General features: G+C 61.3%; 3 protein-coding genes and 1 non-coding gene across 7 annotated transcripts; 3 read left to right on the top strand and 1 right to left on the bottom strand.

Annotated features, from left to right (window-relative positions):
• The first annotated feature begins 634 nt into the window (after positions 1-634).
• On the top strand, positions 635-2,868 carry CISD3 (CDGSH iron sulfur domain 3). 2 transcript variants are annotated; one of them, XM_039388156.1, is made up of 3 exons: positions 635-872; positions 1,077-1,271; positions 1,795-2,868. In XM_039388156.1, exons 2-3 carry the CDS (start codon positions 1,089-1,091, stop codon positions 1,972-1,974), a joined length of 363 nt encoding a protein of 120 aa, XP_039244090.1. In that variant the 5' UTR covers positions 635-872; positions 1,077-1,088; the 3' UTR covers positions 1,975-2,868. The 2 variants fall into 2 exon arrangements, with proteins under 2 accessions (XP_039244090.1, XP_027578268.1); XM_027722467.2 differs by lacking the exon at positions 635-872 and having other exon boundaries at positions 1,006-1,271.
• Positions 2,747-16,309, bottom strand: PCGF2 (polycomb group ring finger 2). Of its 3 annotated transcripts, none has more exons than XM_039388155.1 (10): positions 16,292-16,309; positions 11,119-11,258; positions 10,768-10,864; positions 8,176-8,231; positions 7,692-7,742; positions 7,507-7,615; positions 6,993-7,041; positions 6,740-6,838; positions 5,954-6,034; positions 2,747-4,982 (listed from the first exon to the last, which is right to left on the bottom strand). In XM_039388155.1, the coding sequence occupies exons 2-10, from the start codon at positions 11,228-11,230 to the stop codon at positions 4,665-4,667; spliced, it is 972 nt and encodes a 323-aa protein (XP_039244089.1). In that variant the 5' UTR covers positions 11,231-11,258; positions 16,292-16,309; the 3' UTR covers positions 2,747-4,664. The 3 variants fall into 3 exon arrangements, with proteins under 3 accessions (XP_039244089.1, XP_039244088.1, XP_039244087.1); XM_039388154.1 differs by lacking the exon at positions 16,292-16,309 and adding an exon at positions 14,261-14,329; XM_039388153.1 differs by lacking the exon at positions 16,292-16,309 and adding an exon at positions 13,443-13,928.
• A 201-nt stretch (positions 16,310-16,510) lies between these two features.
• On the top strand, positions 16,511-16,584 carry TRNAN-GUU. Its single transcript has one exon. It is a non-coding gene; the product is annotated as a tRNA-Asn (tRNA).
• Positions 16,585-18,506: 1,922 nt separating this feature from the next.
• On the top strand, positions 18,507-21,174 carry PSMB3 (proteasome 20S subunit beta 3). Its single transcript, XM_027748122.2, has 6 exons — positions 18,507-18,617; positions 18,790-18,974; positions 19,351-19,458; positions 20,006-20,183; positions 20,427-20,521; positions 21,055-21,174. The coding sequence occupies exons 1-6, from the start codon at positions 18,615-18,617 to the stop codon at positions 21,101-21,103; spliced, it is 618 nt and encodes a 205-aa protein (XP_027603923.1). The 5' UTR covers positions 18,507-18,614; the 3' UTR covers positions 21,104-21,174.
• The last annotated feature ends 1,096 nt before the right edge of the window (positions 21,175-22,270 follow it).

Genomic DNA, 22,270 nt, shown 5'->3' with positions numbered 1-22,270 from the left:
CCACACTGAGGGCCCAAAACCACTCGCTGACCTCACGAGCATCCAGCAGCTCCCCAGTCCTCCCCTCTCCCGAGGGTTTGTTGCTTGGAAGCACCAAAGCCAAGGGCTCCACGCCCCCCGTTCTCCCGGGGGAAGCTGAGGCACGGGGAGGGCTCGGGAGCCGGGGATCCTGATCCTTCTTGCCCGGGAAAGGGACCGGGATCAGGCCCGGGGATCGGGATCGGGGACTGGGTTTGGGCACCGACACCGCGTAAAAGGATCGGGCACCGGGAGCGGGCACCGGGACCGCGCAGTGGGATCGGGCATCGTGACTGGGACCGGGAGCGGGAACCGGGAGCGGGAACCGGGATCAACAGCGGAACCAGGATCGGGGCACCGGGATCAGGGAGTGGGATCAGACACTGGTACCGGGATCGGGGCACCGGGACAGGAGCCGGGATCGGGTACCGGGACCGCGTACCGGGAGGGACAGCGGGATTGGGCACCGGGAGCATCACCGGGAGCATCACCGGGACCATCACCGGCAGCAGCACCAGGAGCATCACCGGGACCATCACCGGGAGCATCACCGGGACCATCACCGGCAGCAGCACCAGGAGCATCACCGGGACCATCACCGGGACCATCACCGGCAGCATCACCGGCAGCATCACCGGCAGCAGCCGCGGATCCGCGCCCGGTGGAACGTTCCCGCACCGAGCCCGGCGCTCCCGCCGAGCCCGCCCGGCCCGAACCTTCCGGCGACGCGGGAGGAGGAGCCGCCGGGGGAGGTGACCGGGACCGGAGTGGGGTGAGCCCGGAAAGGCGACCGGGGCAGGGGTGCGGTGAGCCCGGCAAGGTGACCGGGACAGGGGTGCGGTGAGCCCGGCAAGGTGACCGGGGCAGGGGTGCGGTGAGCCCGGAAAGGCGACCGGGACAGGGGTGCGGTGAGCCCGGAAAGGCGACCGGGGCAGGGGTGCGGTGAGCCCGGAAAGGCGACCGGGGCAGGGGTGCGGTGAGCCCGGAAAGGCGACCGGGACAGGGGTGCGGTGAGCCCGGCAAGGTGACCGGGACAGGGGTGCGGTGAGCCCGGCAAGGTGACCGGCACCATGCTCCGGCTCGGCTCGGCCACGCTCGGGGCTCTGCTGGGAGCGCTCCGGGGCCGGGCCCCCTTCTTCTTCCGCTCCGCCACCCCCCCGCAGCCCGCGATCGCCGCCAAGGAGCCCTTCCCGGTGGAGCTGAAGGCGGGCAAGAAGTACGCGTGGTGCTCGTGCGGGCACAGCAAGCGCCAGGTCGGGCCGGGGGGACCGGGGGGGCTCGGGGAAATCCGGAGGGTCCGGGTCATGGGGGGCTCCGGAGGGTCCGGGTCATGGGGGGCTCCGGAGGGTCCGGGGGGCTCCGGGATGACGGCGGGCTCCGTGAGCGGGGGAGTCTGGAGGGGCCGGGGAGGTCCGGGGGGCTCCGGGCTATGGGGGGCTCCGGGGGGGCTCCGCCAGCTGGGGGTGGTCCAGGGACTCCGGGGGGGTCCAGGGGCTCTGCTCCCTCCACTTGGGATGTGCGGGGATGCCGATGGGGCCAGGGCAGGACTAACCCCACAGGGACCCCCCTCCCCGGTCCCGGACTGGAGGTTTTTAGGGGGCACGAGGCGCTGTTCCCTCCCCGGCTTCTCCCGCCGCCCCCCCAGTTCCCGAGGGATGCACTGCCCGTGGGTGGGATGAGGGGGGTCGCGGCCCCCCCTGTGTCTCACACACCCCGCGGGGAAGCAGCCGGGCACCCCCAGACCCCCCCCTTTACCCCCTGCCCGTCTGCCCGCAGCCCTTCTGTGACGGCTCCCACATGAAGGCGGCCCCGGGGATGTCCCCGCTGCGCTTCACCCCCCAGGAGGACGGGCCCGCCTGGCTCTGCGGCTGCAAACGCACCCAAAACCCCCCGTACTGCGACGGCACCCACAACGGGGAGGAGGTGCAGGGGGCCCCCCTGCCCCCCCAGCCCTGACGTGGAGCCCACGGGAGCTCGGGACCACCGGGATGCACTCGGGACCACCGGGATGTGCATCCCACTGGAGGGCACGGAGGGAGGGGGGAGATGCTGAGCCCCCACCCCGATTAAATCTGAATTACTGAGGAGCTGCAGCGAACCAGCAGCAGCTGGGAAAGAAGGAATCCTGTGGACAGTGGGGTTTTTCAGGAGCGGTTTTGCGCTGCCAGAGCTGTGGGTGCCCGTCAGGATGCGGGATGGAGGGGCCTGTGGGATTTGGGATGGAGGGGCCTGTGGGATCTGGGGAGGAGGGATCTCTTATGGAGGGACCTGTGTGATTTGGGATGGTCAGACCTGTGGGGTTTGGGATGGAGGGACCCATGGGATTTCTTATGGAGGGACCTGTGTGATTTGGGATGGTCAGACCCGTGGGGTTTGGGATAGAGGGACCCATGGGATTTCTTATGGAGGGACCTGTGTGATTTGGGATGGTCAGACCCGTGGGGTTTGGGATGGAAGGACCCACGGGATTTGGGATGGAGGGACGCATGGGATGCAGGCCAGAGGGACTTTTGGGATTGGGGATGGAGGGACCTGTGGAATTTGGGATGGAATGGCTTGTGGCATGCAGGACAAAGAAACCTGTGTGATTTGGGACAGAGGGACCTGCAGGATGCAGGGCAGAAGGACCTGTGGGATTTGGGACAGAGGGACCCACAGGGTTTGGGACGGAAGGACCGGTGGGATTTGGGACGGAGGCACCAGGAGCTGCCCCTGTGCAGGCGGGAAGGACAGTCTGCAGCATTTATTACATTTACAAAGCTGTATCCATACAAATGTGTAACCAAGAACAATACCTGGACACCGGGCTATCTTACAGGACATTAAAACGCCGTACAGGATGCAAACACACAGAGCCATCGGGTTTGTACCACAGAGGGAAAACCAAGACCAGACCACCCCCTCCCGAGCCCCACACGAACCCCAGCCCGAGGCAGCCGCCTCCCACAGTCCAGCCTGGCCTATTTACAAGGAGAAAAGGGGTGTCAAAGTCGAGACAAACGGAGCCCCCCCCAAAACCTGGAGCCCCCCGGCCCAGCCCCAGCCCAGGGGGTGGGGACAAGAGACAAAAGTGGCCCCGCGGGGACCCTTCCCGGGGCCTCCCCAGCGCCTGGGGCTGTGCTATAGCCGAGTCCGTGCTGGGGGTGCAGCACTTCCCAAAAACAATAGTTCCAAATCAGAAGCTACAGTAACAACATCCCGTGTTTTCCCGACCCTGGGAGTCGGGGCTGTCCCTACAATTCCACCTTCCTTTGGTTCTCACCGTGCCGTGGGGGCCGCCGGGCGCTGCAGGCACTTGCTATAATTGTTTTGTGTCCTTCATCCCCCTCCCCAGCAAGGACAGGAGAGGAACCCTCGGGATCTGCATCCCCCGGGGCTCGTGTGCTTTTTTTCTGTCCGTGTGGGAAGTTGGTCCCTTCCCTCGGGGCCGCTCCACTCCTGCCCTAAGCACGGCAGGACCTTCCCACACTCGCCCCTCACCGAAGCCTCCTGGCTAAAGGCACTGTAGTCTGCTTTTTTGTATTTTATTTTATTAAAAACCCAATGCGAGGGCAGGAGGAGAGGGTGGGAAGGACGGTGGGGAGGGGGGAGACCAAAAAATAAACGCTTGGAAATGGGCGCCCTGGGGGGGTCCCCACACCCTCCTGGATTTGAAACCCCCAACCATTTGGATGCCCCCAAATTTCCCGGAGCTGTTGGCACCCCCAGGGAGGAGAAAATATCCCCAAAGGGTTGTCCTCCGACCCCCAGTGCCAGCAAGCTGCAAGCAGAGATAATTTTTAAGCTGGGAAATAAAACCCCAAAGAGAGAACTTACTGTGCAAGGAGGGGAAGTGTCTGTGCGAGGCTTTGCCTGCCCAGAGCCTGAAACACAGGGGACTGTGTGTCCAGAGAACACAGGGAAAGCAAAGAAAGACCCAAACTCACGCGTGGCAAAGCTGGGGGTGGTGGGACACCTGGACCAGGGGGCAGCTGCGGGCACCAGGTACGCCTGAAAACCCCCAAATAAACACAAAAATGCAAAAAAAAAACCCCAAAAAACAAAAAACCCCACAGCACAGCGAGGCTGAGGGGCAGTTTTTGGCTTCTGTGCTTGGCCCCTTACCTGTGCTTGGCCCTTACCTGTGCAGCCAGGAGTCCCCACTGAGTCCCCGTCTCGCTCCGGGCGGGACACGAGCGAGGAGAGAGGGATGAGGAGGAGAGGGAAAAGCGTTAGAGAGGAAACAGGGAATTGTGGCAGCACCTGCGTGGCTCCCAGCTCCGGCATGCAGCTCCCAGAAGGGGAAACCAAAGTCCACAAACCGAGAAACGACAAAAAAAACCAAACCAAAAAACAACCAACAAACCAACCAACCAACCAACCGCAAACGAACGAACCGACGAACAGAAAAAAAAAAAAAAGAGAACATTTAAAAAATACCCACCCACGTTCCTGTGTCTTGTTCTGCGTTTTGTTTTGTTTTGTTTTTTGTTTTTTTTTTTAAATTAATCTGCTCGGTCGATAGAAAATAAGTATGTATAATTATTTCTTTTTTTTTTTTTTTTTTTTTCCTCTCCCTATGTACAACATATATATTTATATAAGGTCTGTATAGAACAATCTACATAAGAAAAGCCGGGGCGGGGCAGTCCCTGCCGGGCGGGGTTTTAGGTCAAGGCCGAGCCCGCGCTGCCGTTCACAGTCGTTTTGCGGCACCGGGCGCCGGTGGGTGCCAGGGGGTGGCAGTTCGAGGTGCCGTTCAGGGTGGTGCCGGTGCCGGAGCTGGGCGAGCCGTGGGACGGGGTGCCAGGGCTGGGCAGGGAGGAGGAGGTGGCGGGGAGCGTGGCGGGGCTGTGAGCTTTGTCGCTGCCCGACTCGCACTCGGAGGCGCCGCTGGTGTTGGTGCCCTCGGAAGGGGCAGGGTGGGACAGCTTGAGCCGCTTGCAGGCGGGTTGGACGCGGTATTTCAGAGGCAAGGGGCCGTTCTGCGGGGAAGGAGGGGGGGCAGAGGGGCACGGCTGGCACCCTGTGGTGCCCACGGTACCCCACGGCACCCCACAGCACCCTATAGCACCCCATGGCATCCTATAGCACCCTATGGCATCCTATAGCACCCTGCAGCACTCCACCGTAACCCATGGTACCCTACAGCACTCCACAGCACCCCACGGTACCCTATAGCATCCCATGGCACCCCATGGCATCCTACAGCACCCTACAGCACCCCACCATAACCCATGGTACCCTACAGTACCCCACAGCGCCTGACAGCACCCTATAGCACCCCATGGCACCCCACAGCACCCCACAGCACCCTATAGCATCCCATGGCACCCCATGGCATCCTACACCACCCTACAGCACCCCACCATAACCCATGGTACCCTACAGTACCCCACAGCACCCCACAGTACCCTATAGCACCCCATGGCACCCCAAAGTACCAAACGGCAACCCAAAGCATCCCATGGCACCCCATGGTACCCCACAGCACCCACAGTACCCCATTGGACCCAGGGCACCCCATGGCACCCCACAGCATCCCATGGCACCCCACAGCACCTCATGGCACCACACAGTATCCCACAGCACCCCATGGTACCCCACAGCACCCACAGTACCCCATTGGACCCACAGCACCTCACAGCACCCCACAGCACTCCACAGCACCCCATGGCACCACACAGCATCCCACGGCACCCCATGGTACCACACAGCACCCACAGCACCCCACAGCACCCCACAGCACCCCAGGGCACCCCATGGCACCCCACAGCACCCACAGCACCACTCAGCATCCCACGGCACCCCATGGTACCCCACAGCACCCACAGTACCCCATTGGACCCACAGCACCTCACAGCACCCCACAGCACTCCCAGGCACTCCATGGCACCCCACAGCATCCCATGGCACCCCATGGCACCAGTGTGCCCACGGCAGCAGCCCCGCTCACCCTCCTCCAGGGGTAGATGTAGGCGATGTCCATCAGGGTGTAATATTCCTTCAGGGGCTCATCCTCATACAGCACTTCCACCTGGCCCAGGGGACACGGGGACACCGTCAGGGCCCCGGGGGGGGGGACAGAGGCACTGCCAACCCCCCAGAGCCACCCGTGGGGGGTCAGGGGGTCGCTGTCCCCGAGTGACTCCCACAGAGCGGGGGGCTCCCGGGGCTCCTGGTTACGTGGAACAGGCCTGAAAGGATGGATCCTGCCCCGGGGAAAGGATGGATCCAGCCCTGGGGAAAGGATGGATCCAACCCCAGGGAAAGGGATGGATCCAACCCCAGGGAAAGGGATGGATCCTGCCCCAGGGAAAGGATGGATCCTGCCCCAGGGAAAGGATGGATCCAACCCCAGGGAAAGGGATGGATCCTGCCCCAGGGAAAGGATGGATCCTGCCCCAGGGAAAGGCTGGATCCTGCCACAGGGAAAGGATGGATCCAACCACAGGGAAAGGATGGATCCTGCCCCAGGGAAAGGATGGATCCAGCCCCAGGGAAAGGATGGATCCAGCCCCAGGGAAAGGTTGGATGCAGCCCCAGGGAAAGGCTGGCAGAGCAAAGCTGTCTGGGGGCAGCAGAACCCGGCGCCTGCAGCCGGGGCTGCAACACGGGGAGGCCAAACCGGCCCCGGCCCCTCCGAGCCCACCAGGGCACAGCGAAATCCGGGCAATGAGCAGACCCCGGGCACCCCCAGGCACCCCCAGACACCCCCAGGCACCCCCGGGGGTCCCCTCACCTTGTACTTGCTGGGAACATCCATCTTGTTGCGGAGGAACTTGGCGAGGTGCATGACGGTCATGGCAGCGGGACAGCGCAGGAACCGCAGCCCGTTGCTCTGGGGCCGGGGGGAGACGTCGCTGAGGCCACCGGGCAGGTCGAGGAGGTGCCCTCGACCCTTTTGGGGTGCCCTCCTGTGCTCCCCCGCACCCCAAAAGCCCCGGGGGCAGCCGGGCACGGAGCTCCCCGTGTCGCAGTCCCACCACACTCACCTTCTCCTTCTCCAGGTCCCCGTTCTCCATGGTGCCTTTCTTTTCCTCTCTGGGGGGGGAGGAAAGGAAACACAGGACAAAGTTTATGGAGGAATGAAGAGGTGGAGAGGAAGAAGAACCCCCCAGAAGGGTTGTCCATGGAGGAGGCATCCAGTGACCTTCAGCCAGGCTGTGGCTTCACCCCCCCAGCCACTTGCATGCCCATTTCCAATCCAGGCCCTTGCAACCACTGACTCCTCCCAAAACGCTGCTCCGGGTGCCAGTGGCATCCTCAGAGGCCACCACCAGCATCAGGGACACAGCAGCTCTTAGGAAAGAGCTTCCCTGCCTGCTTGGCATGGAAGGTGTCCCTACCCATGGCAGGGGGGTGGAATGAGGTGATCTTTAAGGTCCCCTCCACCCCAAACCATTCTGTGACTCCACGATCTCAGTGCCAGAGGGGGGAGAGAAGGTGGGAGTTTCTTCCCAAACCCCAAACCCAGGCAGAGGTTTGGGAGGAGCCCAAAAGTGGTACCTGGAGCCCTCGTAGAACTCGATGGACAGGCTGACGATCTCGTCGTCCGTCAGGTTCCCCTTGTCCTGCTCGGACACCTCCCCTCGATCCTCGTTGGAGCCGTTGGGAACTGCGGGAGCAGAGGGAGGGAGGGGCTGAGCCGCTGCTGGGGAGGGACACGGCGGGGTCGGGGGGGGGACACTCACCCTCGGCCATGGGATACGCGGCGTAGAAATCGCGGCGCCTCTTCATCTCATCTGAGGGAGGAGGAGGAGGAGGGTGAGGGGGGAAAACACCTCTCCGAGGAGAGATGGGGGCAAAGAGTGGGGTGTGAGAGGAGCCCCCAGACTGCCCAGTGCCCCCCCCCCGGGGAGCAGCGGCTTTAGCAGGAGCAATCAACCCATAAACCCTCAGAGCCGCTGCTCTGACAAAGCCTTTCCGGCAGCTCAGCTGCTCCTCAGCCCTCCCACACCCGCAGACCCCACAATTTTCCCCCCCACAAGGACGGGGGGGGGCACTTGGAGAGCAAATCCAGGCTCCTGCTCCCAGCTTTGCATCCCGTGGGTCCCCTCAGAGCAGCCCCCGGAGCGTGGGATGAGCCCATCCCTGGCTGTGCACACACACATTGTCCTGCTGTCCCTGTTCCTGTCCCCAAAAAACCCCCCCAGTTCCCCCTGCCCGTGGCTGTACCTTTGAAAAGCCCCGGGACCAGTTTGTACACAATGTCCTGAAGGGTTTTGTCCGACCTGGGAGGGGGGAAATAGGAAAGGAGAGAGAAATCAGCGGGATTAGGGAGCAGTTTATTCCCAGGGTTACTGGAAGCTGCACCACGTGCTCCCTCCTTCCCCCGTCTCCCTCCTGAAAAAAGCCCATCCCAAAGCCCCAAATCCCCAGTTCCACATCCCAAAGCCCCAAATCCCCATCCCACAGCGATACCCACAACCCCCACCCTGACCACAAAGGGTTAACGCTGGGAAAAGGAAGAAAACCATCTCAAAAATCCCCGTAATTGCTGGGAATGATGACAGCAGGAGTCGGGGCCAGGAGCCGTTTCAGCAGTCAAAACAATCACAAAAAACACACACCGAGAATTTAAAAAAAAAAAAAAAATCAAATCTAAGATCAGCAAATGTTTCTGCAAGTTTATATTCGCATCCAATTTTATTTTTGGACTCCAAAGATTTATTTTGGAGCTGCAGTGCCAGGGCTCAGGCTTTGATTTCCCTCCGTGGGAAGGAGGGCAGGGCAGTGCCCACTGCCAGGGCTGTTTTATGGGAAAGTGGAGTCCCTAAAATGTGAATATCCCAAGGCAGGATCTCCCAAAGCACTCGAGGAACCAGGGAAGCTCCAGCCCCATCCTCAGGCGGGATTTTGCTGGAAGGCTGGGACCTGCAGGCGGGGGAACGTGGCACGATTTTAACACCTCAAAAGCAAAGCAGGAGCAGTGGGCCCGGTGAAAAGTCAATTATCCCCGCAATTATTTCCATTTCATAATAAGGCCTTTATTTGCAAGGCAAACAAACGACTGTGCCCCGAGTTATTTTTAGCCCAGCCACCGTCTTTCATCCCGAATTCCTCGGTGACGTCACTCCGGCTCACAAGGCCCCCGCTGGGACTTTATTTACAATAAATACCCAGAGAATTCACTTCATAATTCGCAGCAAGCCGAGGTAACATCAGCCCTCAGCCTGCTGAATTCCCAGCTCTGCCACCAGCCAGCCCCAACAAGCCCAGTGTGGTGGCAACTGGGGGGCACTGGGGTGGGCACGGGGGATGTGGCAACACACCCCGGTGTTGGCACCTGGTTTGGGAAGCAACAGGGCAGGGATTTTCCTGTGGATCAGGCCCCCACGGGACCACCCCCCCCGTGTTTTTCCCTACTCTGGGACCAAACAAAGTGTCCCCAGGGCACCCAGGGCCTGGGCACGTGGGCACGGCGCCGGTGGATCCGTCTGCACGGGCAGCCAGGGATGTGTTGGAGGAGCCGTGGGAGCCCGAGTGTAAATATTTCATAGTGAACCAGAAAGGGAAAAAACCAAAAAAAATGAAAAAAATGAAAAAAAAAGAGGCAAAAAAAGTGTTACTACAGAAATGGATTTACAGGGAAGAGGCTAAAAAAAAACAAACCCAGGGGAAAGAACGGCCCCGGGTGATGCATCACAGCCTTCCCTGGTTTCTATGCCAACCACCTGCAATTCCACAACAGGGCCTGGATCTCCCCGGCCGGGGCTGTGACAGAGCCACCGGCACCTCACAGGGCCACTGTCACCTGTGCCCACCCTGGCACTGTCACCTCACACAGTCACTGTCACCTGTGCCCACCCTGGCACTGCCACCCCGGCACCCCCCCGGGGCACCAACCCCACAGGGGACAGGGCAGGGAGCTGGAGAGCACAGGGGGCTGTGGGGATGGATGGATGGATGGAGGGAGAGATGGATGGATGGGTGGATGGATGGATGGGTGGATGGATGGATGGGTGGATGGATGGATGGTGGATGGATGGATGGGTGGTGGATGGATGGATGGTGGATGGATGGATGGTGGATGGATGGATGGATGGATGGATGGATGGATGGATGGTGGATGGATTGGTGGATGGATGGATGGGTGGATGGATGGATGGGTGGATGGGTGGATGGATGGATGGATGGATGGATGGATGGATGGATGGATGGATGGGTGGATGGATGGATGGTGGATGGATTGGTGGATGGATGGATGGATGGATGGGTGGATTGGTGGATTGGTGGATGGATGGATGGATGGATGGTGGATGGATGGATGGGTGGTGGATGGATGGATTGGTGGATGGATGGATGGATGGAGGGATGGATTGGTGGATGGATGGATGGATGGATGGATGGATTGGTGGATGGATGGATGGATGGATTGGTGGATGGATGGATGGATGGAGGGATGGTGGATGGATGGATGGGTGGATGGATGGTGGATGGATGGGTGGATGGATTGGTGGATGGATGGATGGGTCTGGGATGGGTCTGGGTCAGGGCACCTGTCCCAGCCTCTTCCTGCTGCCACAGAGATGTCCCCAAGTCCTGTCCCCCCCACGCTGGTGTTTCCCACTGTCCCCATTCCCTTCCCACCCCGACAGCCCCCAAATCCCCGCTGGCACAGGGGGTGGGATCGGGGCAGGGGTTCTGTGCTGTGAGGGGGGGCTGGGGCCAGAGCCCCATTCCCCACTCCAGGTGCTCAGGGCTGCACCCCGGAGCGGGCACAGGCTGCAGAGACATGGGGAGCCCCCCGAGCCCCCCCGAGCTCACCTGATGCTGAGGAGGGGCCTGGTTTTGTGCACTTGGACATCACACATGGGGCAATACTTGTTGGTCTCCAGGTAGCGAACGATGCAGGTTTTGCAGACTGTGGGGAGAGACTCGGTGTGAGCAGAGGGACGAGGGGGCAGAGCCTCTGTGCCAGCCCAGAGTGGCACCCCTGGGCCCCCACACCGGCTGGGGGACAGGACCCCTGCCCGCTGCAGCCCCCTCCATCACCCCACAGCTCCACACGGACGCAGGGCGGGTCTGGGCAGCACGGGAGGGAGTTGGTGTGGCACAACCAGCCTTTGGGGGGCTCGGGGCACCCCTGGGCGCAGCGTGGGGGCCCGGGACACTCACAGGAGTGCAGACACTCCACGATGGTGGTGGCGTCGATGAAGTAGCCGCCGCACAGGGCGCACATCAGGTGGGGGTTCAGCTCGGTGATCTTTATCCTGGTGGTCCTGTGCATTTTGGAGCAGCACCACGGCGGGTCCTCCCTGCAGGGAAACACCCCCTTAACGGCAGCTCTGTGCAAGGCTGGGACCTGCAGGGCTCACTTCGCCCTTCAGGGAGCAAATCCAGTGTCACCCTCAGCCCTGGGAGCACCGGGGCACCCTCAGCCCTGCACCCCTCCAGCCCTGGGGGTGCACGAGCAGCACCCACACATCTCCCCCCGTGCAGCCCCTCCCTCCGGGTGCTGCCCAGCTCCCTCTGCCTCATGCTTGTGTCTCCCTGGGGTCCCCAAGTGGGTCCCCAAGGTGCTGAGACACCTCTGAGTGGGGACAAATCCCCCCTGTCAGCCAGTCCCTCGCCCGGAGCTCCCGTGTGTGCACACACAGGCACACAGACACACAGGCACACAGACAGACACACAGACACACAGACACACAGACACGCACACACACAAAGTGTATTTTGGGTTTGGTCCATGGAAAAGGTGCTTCCAGCCACCATCCCACGGTTTCCATAGAAACCCCCCAGCCCTGGGTTGGCCACCCAGAACCCCTGAGGGTGTGCCAGGCCAGGTGAGCCCAGGGGGCACGGGCAGCGTCCCCCAGCAGGGGCTGAGGACACCGGGAATCGCCGCCTTCCCGCTCCAGCGCTTCCACGTTTACAATGGGAGACGGCGGAGCCCGAAATCGCTGCAGTTTTATTGTTTCCATGGCAACCCCGATACTTGGAGAGGAGCCAGAATATTATTACAACCATCCGAGGAGAGGGGGAGAGGGGAGAAGGATCCCTGGGATTGTGTAAATGAGCGTGGGCGCACCCACAGCCACCCCCGTGGGCACCCACCCCCCACCAAGAGGAGGCACACGTGTGTAACACCTGTACACACCTGTACACACCTGTACACACATGTACACACATGTACACACATGCACACACATGCACACACACCTACACACCTGTACACACCTGTACACATCTGTACACACATGTACACACATGTACACACAGGCTACACTTACACACATGTATCCCCCCCTCCGACAGGTACACAGGTACACCTGCACCAGGGATGGGACACCACTGGGACTGGGATGGAGATGCTGCAGGGATGGGGACACCATTGGGACTGGGATGCTGCAGGGATGGGGATAACCACTGGGACTGGGATGGAGATGCTGCAGGGATGGGGACACCATTGGGACTGGGATGCTGCAGGGATGGGGATAACCACTGGGACTGGAATGGAGATGCTGCAGGGATGGGGACACCACTGGGATGCTGCAGGGATGGGACACCATTGGGACTGGGATGGAGATGCTGCAGGGATGGGGACACCATTGGGACTGGGATGGAGATGCTGCAGGGATGGGACACCATCGGGATGGGGCCCTCGAGACACCCCTGTGACCAAGCCGAGCTCTGGGATCCCCTTCCAGAGGCAGGGGAGGGCCAGGGGCGCTGGTGGGTTTGGAAAGCCCCACTCTCCACCCCCTCAGGCTCAGCTCTCCCCTCGGACAGCCCCCGGGTGTGTCCCTTGTTGCCCCCGGGCAGGTGCCCCCAAGTCCTCCACACCCTGCCAGTGATGTGGGGGACCACTGCCAGCCCCCTCCCCATGTCTGGGGGTGCCTCAATCCCCTGTCCCCAGCCCCCCCTGCCACGGGACCGGGCTGCCCACGCGGGGCCGCGGGACCCGCGGCTGCATTTTGGGGGGGATTTTGCAGCTTTCGGCGCTCGCAGGCGCCAATGGCGGCCCCGGGGCTTGGCGGGAGGGGGGAGCCCGAGCCACCGGCGCAAACCGGTTCTAATAAACCCGGTGATAACCACGGCGATTTCCTGCCGCGGGGGCGAACAAAGCCCCGGGCCCCCCCGCGCACCGGGACCCGCCGCAGCCCCCGGGGCCGCCCCGTCCCGCCGGCAGCGCCCGCACCCCCTGCCCCGCTCCCGAGCGGCTCCCGCGCCCCCGGCCCCGACCTTCGGGGTCTTTTGTCTCCGTGGGCGGTGGCGCGGCACGGTGCCTCCCCTCCCCTTCCCCAAAACCCCCCCCGGCCACGGCACGCGTGGGGAAGGACGTTTCAAAGTCACCGGTAACTTAGACCCGAGCGGCCGCCCCCCCTCCCCGCGGGACCCTCCGGCGGCGGCGAGCGCGGGGGTCGGGAAATACACCGGGACGGCTCCCCCCCGGCACGGCCCGACCCCCCGCACGACCCCCCACGGGGCCCCCCACGCACCGCGGACACGACGAGACGGCCCCGGAGCGCGGCCCCCGCGCCCACCGACAGCGCCCGCCGGGACCCCCCGCCCGCTGCCGGCGGGATGCGGGACCCGCGCACCGGGGAGCCAAACACCGGGATGCGGGGATGGAAAGCCCCGCGGGGAGGGCACGGACACGCGTGTCCACACACAGGGACACACACAGGGACACACACACCCCCCCCCCCAGGTCCCGGCGGCGGGACGTGTCCGCGGTGCGTGACACCCGGAGGGCAGAGACCCGCGACGGGCAGAGACCCGCCAGGGGCACGGGCAGGGGGTGGGCACCGACACGGGATGGACACGGGGTGGACACGGGGTGGACACGGACACGCGTGACCCCGCGCTGTGCCCGGTGGGGGGGGCGTTCACCGCCGGCAGCTCCCGCTGCGTTTCGGGGACACCAAACCCCCCCCCCCATCCGGGCTCGGGGCAGCCCCGGTGTCCCCGGGGCGTTCCCGGTGCCCCGCAGCCCCTTTGTGCTCGGGGCCGGCTGTGACAGCCCGGCCCGGCCCCTCCGCCCGCCCCGGGGGGGCTCCCGCCGCGCCCCCCCCCATTCCCCGCATCGCCCCGCGCGGGGCCCGGGGAAGGAGCCTCCCCCCGCGGCCTCCCCCCGGGGCTGCCGGGGCTCCGCCGCCGCTGCCGGTGCCCCGGCGGAGGGGGGGTCCCGGTGCCCCGGGCACAAAGCGGGGGAGGCGGCCCGGTATCGGCCATCTTTGAGCGCGGGGCGAGGCGGGCGCGGGGGGGCCCCGCGGCGGGGCCGGGGGCGGGGGGGGGCACCGGGCCCGGTCCGTACCTGGTGGCGGCGGCCCCGCGGCCGCCCCTCCGCTCCCGCCGCTCGTCGCGGCTCCGCTCGGTTCCGCGCTGCGGCCGCCGCGGCCCTCTTTTTATTTTTTTTTTTTTTTTTTTTTTCCCTCTCTCGCTCCTTTTTTTTTTTTTTCTCCTTTTTTTTTTTTCCCTCTTCCTCCTCTTTTTTTTTTTTTCTATTTTTTTTCCTCCTCTCTTTTTTCTTTTTTTTTTTTTTATTTTTTTCCCTCCTCCAGCCGCCGCCAGGCCCCGCCCGCCTCACGTGACCTCATTCCTTTGGGGGGTTGCGGAGGAGGGGAATGAGGGGCCGAGATTGGGGGGACCCCCCCTCCCCAAAACCCCGCATCCCCACCCCGGCCCGGTGGTCGCGGAGGGTCCCGCCGCTCCCTCCACGTTGTGCTCGGGGGGGAAATGAGAGCGCCCCAAAAACCGCTGGAATGGCCCCAAAATGCGAGTGGTGCCCGGCGACAGCTCCGCTCCCCGTTAAGGGGTCCCTGTGTCCCCCCTTCTCCGCTCGGGTGGTGCCCCGGGACCCCCCAACCCCGGGGAATTCGGGGTCCCAAATGGGGCAATTCCCGCTCGGGAGGCGACGCGGGACATGCGGGATCTTCCCCGGGACTGTCGGTGCTCGGCAGGGAAGGGAAAGCAAAGGGAAAGGGGGGAAAAAGGAAGGGAAGAAAAATAGAGGGAATTTTGGGAAATGGAAAATGGGGCGGGAAAAAAAAAAAGGAAATAATATAGAGGGAAATTAGAGAAAGGAAGGGGGAAATGGAAAAGGAGAAGGAAAAAAGGGGGAAACGGAAGAAAAATAGAGGGGAATTAGAGAATGGGAAAATGGAAAAGGAAGGAGGGAAAAAGAAAGGAAGAAAAATAAAGGTAAATTAGAGAAAGAGGAAAATGGAAAAGGTGGGGGGAAAAGGAAAGGGGAAAGGAAGGGAAAAAATATTGGGGAAAATTAGAGAAAGAGAAGGAAAAAGTGAAAACGGAGGGGGAAGGAATGGAAGAAAAACAGAGGAATTAGAGAAAGAGAGGGAAAATGGAAAAGGAAGGGAAAGAAGAAAAAAAAAGAATATGAGAAAAGGAAAGAAAAAAGGGGGTAAAAGTAAAGGAGAGAGAATAAAAGAAAAAAAAAAGGGAAAAGCGGGTAAGAACTAAAAGAGGGGGAAAGGGGCAGGGAGAGGAGCGGGCGGGCGCTGCCGCCCACGTGGTGGTACCGGCGGTACCGGTGGTACCGGTGGTACCGGTGGTACCGGTGTCACGCAGCGCCCACGCGCGTCCCCCCGGCCACGGCTGCGGCCCCGCCCGGTGCCGGTGCCGGTGTCCCGGTGTCCTATTCCCGGTGCCCGGTATCCCGGTGCCTGGTGCCGGTGTCCCTGTGCCCAATGCGCCCGTTCCCAACGCCAGTACCCACACCAAGGTCCCAGGGTCTCGGTGCCCCCTTTCCCGGTATCCCAGTTCCCGGTGCCCGCAGTCCCGGTATCCCGGTTCCCGGTCCCCCCAGCCCCGGTGCCCCGGTTCCTGGTGCGGGTATCCCCATTCCCGGTACACCCAATCTCAGTATCCCGGTGCCTGAAGCCTCGGTATCCCAGCCCCGGTACCCCTATTTTCAGTTTCCCCAGCCCTGCCTGGTACCCCTGTTCCCAGTTTCCCCAGCCCCAGTACCCCTATTCCCAGTTTCCCCAGCCCCATTATCCCTGTTCCCAGTTTCCCCAGCCCCAGTACCCCTGTTCCCAGTTTCCCCAGCCCCATTATCCCTGTTCCCGGTTTCCCCAGCCCCGTTATCCCCGTTCCCGGTGTTCCGGCCCCGGTACCCCTGTTCCCAGTTCCCCCAGCCCCGATACCCCTATTCCCGGTTCCCCCATCCCCGTTATCCCCGTTCCTGGTGTCCCGGCCCCGGTACCCCCGTTATCCCGGTTCCCGGTGTCTCCATCCCCACTGCCCCTATTCCCGGCTCCCCCAGCCCCGTTATCCCCGTTCCCGGTTTCCCCATCCCCTCTCCCCCTATTCCCGGCTCCCCCACCCCCGTTATCCCGGTTCCCGGTGTCCCGGCCCCGGTACCCCTGTTCCCGGCTCCCCCACCCCCGTTATCCCGGTTCCCGGTGTCCCGGCCCCGGTACCCCCGTTATCCCGGTTCCCGGTGTCCCGGCCCCGGTACCCCCGTTATCCCGGTTCCCGGTGTCCCGGCCCCGCTCTCTCGTCTCCCCCCGAGTGCGGCGGGCGCGGCGGCGCTCGCAGCGCGGTCTCTGTGGCGCAATCGGTTAGCGCGTTCGGCTGTTAACCGAAAGGTTGGTGGTTCGAGCCCACCCAGGGACGCGGCCGCCCTTTTACCTCCGCCGCTCCTTATTATTTTTTCCCCCTCTCTTCTTTTCCCGGGATGGACTGAGCCGGACCGGGAGAAGGCGCCAGGGGCAGGATGCGGCCCCGGTGCTGCCCGTGGGTTCCCGGCTCCCTCCGAGGCGCTGGATGAGAGTAAAGCAGCCCCTGCCGTGCACAAAATCGGCCCCTCTGCACCTCAGTGTCCCGTAACATGCAGGGACATTAAATCGGAGCAGAGACTTAAAAGGCTGTTTCTATCCAGATTTTCCATGTTTCGCCTTAAAAATAAGCTGAAGTGGGTCAAAAATCTGCATTTGCTGAGCTCCCCCCCCTTAAAAACTCTCGTAAAATCTATTTACGTTCCCTGCTTGCCCTGGTTTTATTTTCATAACAGAAATAACGATGTTTCTGGTTTAATTCAGGGCACAAAGCCATGCTGGGAAGATCCCTGTTATTCCCATCTGGCTCCGCTGCTCCATCTCTCCTCAGTGCCTGGGATGTTCCCACCAGGCAGAATGTGGGCTCTGACTTCTGCCAGAAACATTTTACAGCGGAAAACATTTTAAAAATACACTTTAAAATGCACTTTAAAACAGCCACAGGCCGGGCTGTGCTTCCAGGACTTGGTCCCGGGACGGATGAACAGCCCCAGCCCGGGACAGAGGTTTCCATTGGAACCGGGGCTGTTTCCAAACACATGGATCTCTTTCCCTTTGGCACAACTTCACTCCCCAAAATGAAACATTTAATCCTGTTTCCTCCGGGACAGAGCCGGTGGGTGAGGAAGGGAATCCAATGCTCTGCAGAGCGAATTCCCCCCGGAATAAAAAACATCCTCCCAGCCTCGTGTCCTTCCCCTCCCCTGGGTGATCCCTGACTCCACAGAGAGACTTTACAGAGAGACTCGGTGCTGCTGGCACTTTCCAAAGAGGTGTCTTCCCTCTGGGCAGCCCCGCTGGCCCTGCCCCAGAGGAAGAGTTTAGGGTTTGTCCCTGGATCCCAAACGGTGGGAGTGCGAGGCCTGAAATCCAGCCGATATCCCGATATATCCAGCTGTGCCATGTTCTGACCGTGTCACGTCCCTACCGGCTTATCCAGCTGTGCCATGGCCCTGTGAACCCGGAGCTGTGCCCCCCTGCTCCAGCTGTGCCCCCCTGCTCCAGCTGTGCCACCATGGATCCAGCTGTTCCCCTGATCCAGCTGTTCCCCCATCCAGCTGTTCCCCCATCGCTCCAGCTGTTCCCCCATCCAGCTGTTCCCCCTGATCCAGCTGTTCCCGATTCCGCTGTTCCCGATCCATCTGTCCCCCTATCCCGGTGTTCCCGGTCCCTCTGTTTCCTATTCCCCTGTTCCCGATCCCGGTATTCCCTGTCCCTCCGTTCCCCATCTCAGTGTTCCCGATCCCTCCGTTCCCTGTCCCTCCGTTCCCCATCCCAGTGTTCCCGATCCCTCCGTTCCCTGTCCCTCCGTTCCCCATCTCAGTGTTCCCGATCCCTCCGTTCCCTGTCCCTCCGTTCCCCATCCCAGTGTTCCCGGTCCCTCCGTTCCCGGTCCCTCCCTTCCCCATCCCAGTGTTCCCGATCCCTCCGTTCCCCATCCCAGTGTTCCCGGTCCCTCCGTTCCCGATCCCACCCCCGTTCCCGATTCCCCCATCCCCACTCCGTTCCCGCTCCCCCCGTTCCCGATCCCTCCGTTCCCGATCCCTCCATTCCCGGTCCCTCCATTCCCCCTTCCCATCATTCCCCTCTCGCTGTGACTCTTCACTTTTCCCCGCCCCTCCCTCCCGTTCCCCCTCAGCCAATCAGCTCCTCGCTTGTCCTCCCCTCCCGCCAATCGCGAGCGGCGCTTCGGCGCGAGGCCGCGGCGACGGCCAATGGGGAGCGGCGGGGGGCGGGACCAACGGCGCGGCAGTACCCGAGGAGTCTGAGCCGGGCCTGAGGGGAGTCTGAGCCGGGCCTGAGCCGGGTCTGAGCGGGGTCTGAACGGGGTCTGAGCGAGCTCTGAGCGGGATCCGAGCTGCCGCAACCATGGTGAGATCCGGGGGGTGCCCGCGGGTGCCCGGGGGAGGCAGGAGGGCGGGAGGCCGCTCCCCGCGGGTCTCCCCCGGGTCGTTCCGTAGCCAAAGCCGAGCCCACGAGGCCGAGCGGGGCCGGGCCCCGGGCCGGGGCGGCCCCGGCGGTACCGCTGAGCTCTCCCTTGCAGTCGATTATGTCCTATAACGGCGGGGCCGTCATGGCCATGAAGGGCAAGGGCTGCGTGGCCATCGCCGCCGACCGGCGCTTCGGGATCCAGGCGCAGACCGTCACCACCGACTTCCAGAAGATCTTCCCCATGGGAGAAAGGCTCTACATCGGGCTGGCAGGGCTGGCCACCGACGTGCAGACGGTGTAAGTGAGGCCCTCCCGGCCCCGTGTTCCCGTTTATTTACAATAAATACCGAGGGGCAGCTTGTGCTGGGTGTAAGTATCTGTGTGTGTTCGTAAGGAGGGGATAACATGCATGATTAATATAATGTAATGTAATGTAATATGTGCCAGCACTCCTGGTTTTGGTCTCCCTTCTGTGAGAGCTTTTTAAATAAATCCTGCGTGTGATTTAAGGTCACATCACTACGAAAACTGAAGTTCAGACATAAGAAGAGCTGTTTGTGCACCACCTGCCTCGGGTGCTGGTGTCTGTCAGCAGCAGAACAGCTCAGGCCTGGGTGAAGGGGAAAGGAAAACCAACCTGCCTTGCTTTAATCCCACTTCTCATCTCTTGCAGCGCCCAGAGGCTGAAGTTCAGGCTGAATCTCTACGAGCTGAAGGAGGGAAGGCAGATCAAGCCCCAGACTTTTATGAGCATGGTTTCCAACCTGCTCTACGAGAGACGGTAACTCCCAGGCAGATCCTCTGTCCCCTGTCAGGGAAGGGTGAGGTCCCTGGAGCTGGTTTTGGAGTTCCTGTGACAGCTGCTCGTGGTGTGGCCAAATGGAGGCTGGATAATTTAGTGATGTTTGTCCTGTTTGCCTTGCCAAAACCATTGCAGGGTGCTTCCAGTTTGCCCTGGAAGGTTCTTCCACCTAAAAGCAGCTGTGGGATGTTTTCCTTGTCTGGACATTTACGTGGGAGGTGGGATTGCATTGATGGGGAGACCTCAGGGCTGCCACGGCTTCCTCCCGAGGGGCAGCCCTGACCTCTGCTCTGTGAGCAGTGACAGCACCCAGGGAAGGGCTGGAGCTGTGTCAGGGAGGGTTAGGGTGGATCTCAGGGAAAGGTTCTTCCCCCAGAGGGTGGTTGGGCTGCCAGAGCTCCAGGAGCGTTTGGACAACACTCTGAGGGACAGGGTGGGATTGTTGGGGTGTCCTGGGCAGGGCCAGGAGCTGGATGGATGGTCCTTGGGGGGTCCCTGCCGGCTCTGAGCCGTCTGTTCCCCCCAGGTTTGGCCCCTATTACACAGAGCCCGTGATTGCTGGGCTGGACCCCGTGACACACGAGCCCTTCATCTGCTCCCTGGACCTCATCGGCTGCCCCATGGTCACCGACGACTTCGTGGTCAGCGGCACCTGCTCCGAGCAGATGTACGGGATGTGCGAGTCCCTCTGGGAGCCAGACATGGTGAGCCAGGGCTGGGATCAGCTGGGATTCGTGGGTTCACCCTCCCGGGTTCACTGGGCAGCCGGGATACGTGGGCTGCGTGGGAAGCTCCGTCCTGCGGCGCTTCCCGAAGGAGCTCGGGAGGGGAGGCCGTGGGTTAAACGGCCTGAGGGAAAAGTCTTGCAGGGTCTTGGATGATAACTGGGGGCTTGGACCAAATCCCATGCAGCTTTTAGCCCAACTTCTGCTGCTTCTGTTCCCCAGGAGCCCGACCACCTCTTCGAGACGATCTCCCAGGCCATGCTGAACGCCGTGGACAGAGATGCCATATCTGGGATGGGGGTGGTGGTTCACATCATGTGAGTGCTGCTCCCTGAACAGGCTCTGCACTCAGTTCACTGCAGGGATTGGTTTCCAGGGTATCCCTAACCCTGCTCCCTTCCACCGGTGTCTTTAGAAATGCTTTGTTCATTCTCAGTGTGTTCATTTGAGTGCCTGTTGCTTGAACTGCAGGAGAAGTGAAGCCTGGAGTCAGATTCTTGCTGCACAGGGATTCCCTGGCTGCATTCCCACTGGGATGTGGGAGCATGGTCCCTCACACACGGGTAGCAGTGGCCAAGAGGATGCTCTTTGCCTCAGCTGGGTGCAGTGTTAACTCCCAGCTCTGCAACTAAAGTGGCTCCTGAAGCAGCTTAGTTTACTTCCCTGCAGCATTCCAAACCCGGGAGCTCCCCTGGGGGGGAGGAGGAGGGGGTTTGCTCAGTTGTCACAGCCACCTTGAGTTCAGGTGACCCAGCCTGCCTGTGCACCTGCAGCTTCCTAAGGGAGGGACAGGCTGTATGTGGGGACTAAACGTGGATTTATTAACAATCTTCTCTCTTTCCCCCTCTAGAGAGAAAGACAAGATCACCACGAGGACCCTGAAGGCTCGCATGGACTAGCCCAGCACCGCTGCTCCTGTGTCACACCCGTCCCAGGACTTTTTTAAAATAAACCTCTGGCTTGGAGTGAACTTGCCTTTGCTTGGTCTGAACACGAGGATCGAGTTCTCCTCCCTATAAAGCCGTGAGGAGCAGCTCAGGTTTTAGGTGGGAGCAGAGTTTACCTTTCCCTCTGAGCCACCTGCACTGATCCCCTCAGAGCACCTGGATGTGAAGGGCTGAGCTGCAGCTCGTGGAGTGGGACAAATCCATTTGTTCTGGGAGCCAGGACTTGGTAAAATCAGTTCTTACTTAAGCCCCCCCATTTTACAGGCACTGTAAAAAGGCTTCTCCAGTTGTGGTCCAAAGAATAATGGGATGGATTGGGTTGGAAGGGACCTTAAAGCCCACCCAGTGCCACCCCCTGCCACGGGCAGGGACACCTTCCACCAGCCCAGGTTGCTCCAAGCCCCGTCCAGCCTGGCCTTGGACACTTCCAGGGATCCAGGGGCAGCCCCAGCTTCTCTGGGCAACCTGTGCCAGGGCCTTCCCACCCTCCCAAGGAGGAATTCCTTCCCTCTGGCAGTTTAAAGCATCCCCCTCATGCTGCCCCGTCTGGGACACCTCCCTGGCTGATGGCAGCTGAGCAGGACCCTGGCAAAGAGCACAGCAGGAAGGCACAGATGTACACAAAGTTTTAATTTTATTTTTCTCTGGTTGGAGACTCATCTTGTAACATGCATGCATTTCAAAACAGTAACAGTGTCTCAAACTGCTCCTAGCAAACAGACAAGCACAGAGGACTTAAAATTCCTATTTAAAAAACAGCAGTGAAAAAACCTAGAATGTTTATTTTTTTATTTTTATTTTTTTTTTTTTTTTAGTTTTTAAACTTAATTTATTCACATTTGTTTTCTTTTCAGTTGCACTGATTAGCCCTGCCCAACCCTTGTGACCTGTGTGTAATCCACTCAACACGACTCCATCCAGCTGGTTTTTTTTTTTGGGGGGGGGGGGGGGGTTGTGCAGCCAGAGAGCAGCACAACTTTTGGAGTGGTAAACACTGAAACCACCCCAAAATGACAACCAGCAGTTGGCTCTGAGCTTTTCCAAATCCAAAAGAGCAAGGAAAAGGGGCAGTGGCTGATGGGGACAGTGAGAGTGGCTCTGCAGAGGTGGAGGGGGAGC

This window comes from Pipra filicauda, unplaced genomic scaffold (assembly GCF_003945595.2).
Source record: "Pipra filicauda isolate LSUMZ 115617 unplaced genomic scaffold, ASM394559v2 scaffold615_size277210_pilon, whole genome shotgun sequence".
In the NCBI taxonomy this organism is placed as follows: Eukaryota; Metazoa; Chordata; class Aves; order Passeriformes; family Pipridae; genus Pipra; species Pipra filicauda.
Note: the sequence above shows the minus strand (reverse complement) of the source record. Positions and strands in the feature narration are given on the sequence as shown.

Bases quoted from the DNA above. Each gene is read 5' to 3' on its own strand.
- CISD3 (XM_039388156.1), top strand. From the start codon at position 1,089: ATGCTCCGGCTCGGCTCGGCCACGCTCGGGGCTCTGCTGGGAGCGCTC. The intron at 1,272-1,794 runs GTCGGGCCGGGG...GTCTGCCCGCAG, and splicing joins GCGGGCACAGCAAGCGCCAG to CCCTTCTGTGACGGCTCCCA.
- PCGF2 (XM_039388153.1), bottom strand. From the start codon at position 13,885: ATGGGGGGGGGGGTTTGGTGTCCCCGAAACGCAGCGGGAGCTGCCGGC. The intron at 6,035-6,739 runs GTGAGGGGACCC...CCCCTGGGCCAG, and splicing joins ATGTTCCCAGCAAGTACAAG to GTGGAAGTGCTGTATGAGGA. The intron at 4,983-5,953 runs GTGAGCGGGGCT...CCTTCCCCGCAG, and splicing joins ACATCTACCCCTGGAGGAGG to AACGGCCCCTTGCCTCTGAA.
- PSMB3 (XM_027748122.2), top strand. The intron at 20,184-20,426 runs GTGAGCCAGGGC...TCTGTTCCCCAG, and splicing joins CCCTCTGGGAGCCAGACATG to GAGCCCGACCACCTCTTCGA. The intron at 20,522-21,054 runs GTGAGTGCTGCT...TTCCCCCTCTAG, and splicing joins GGGGTGGTGGTTCACATCAT to AGAGAAAGACAAGATCACCA.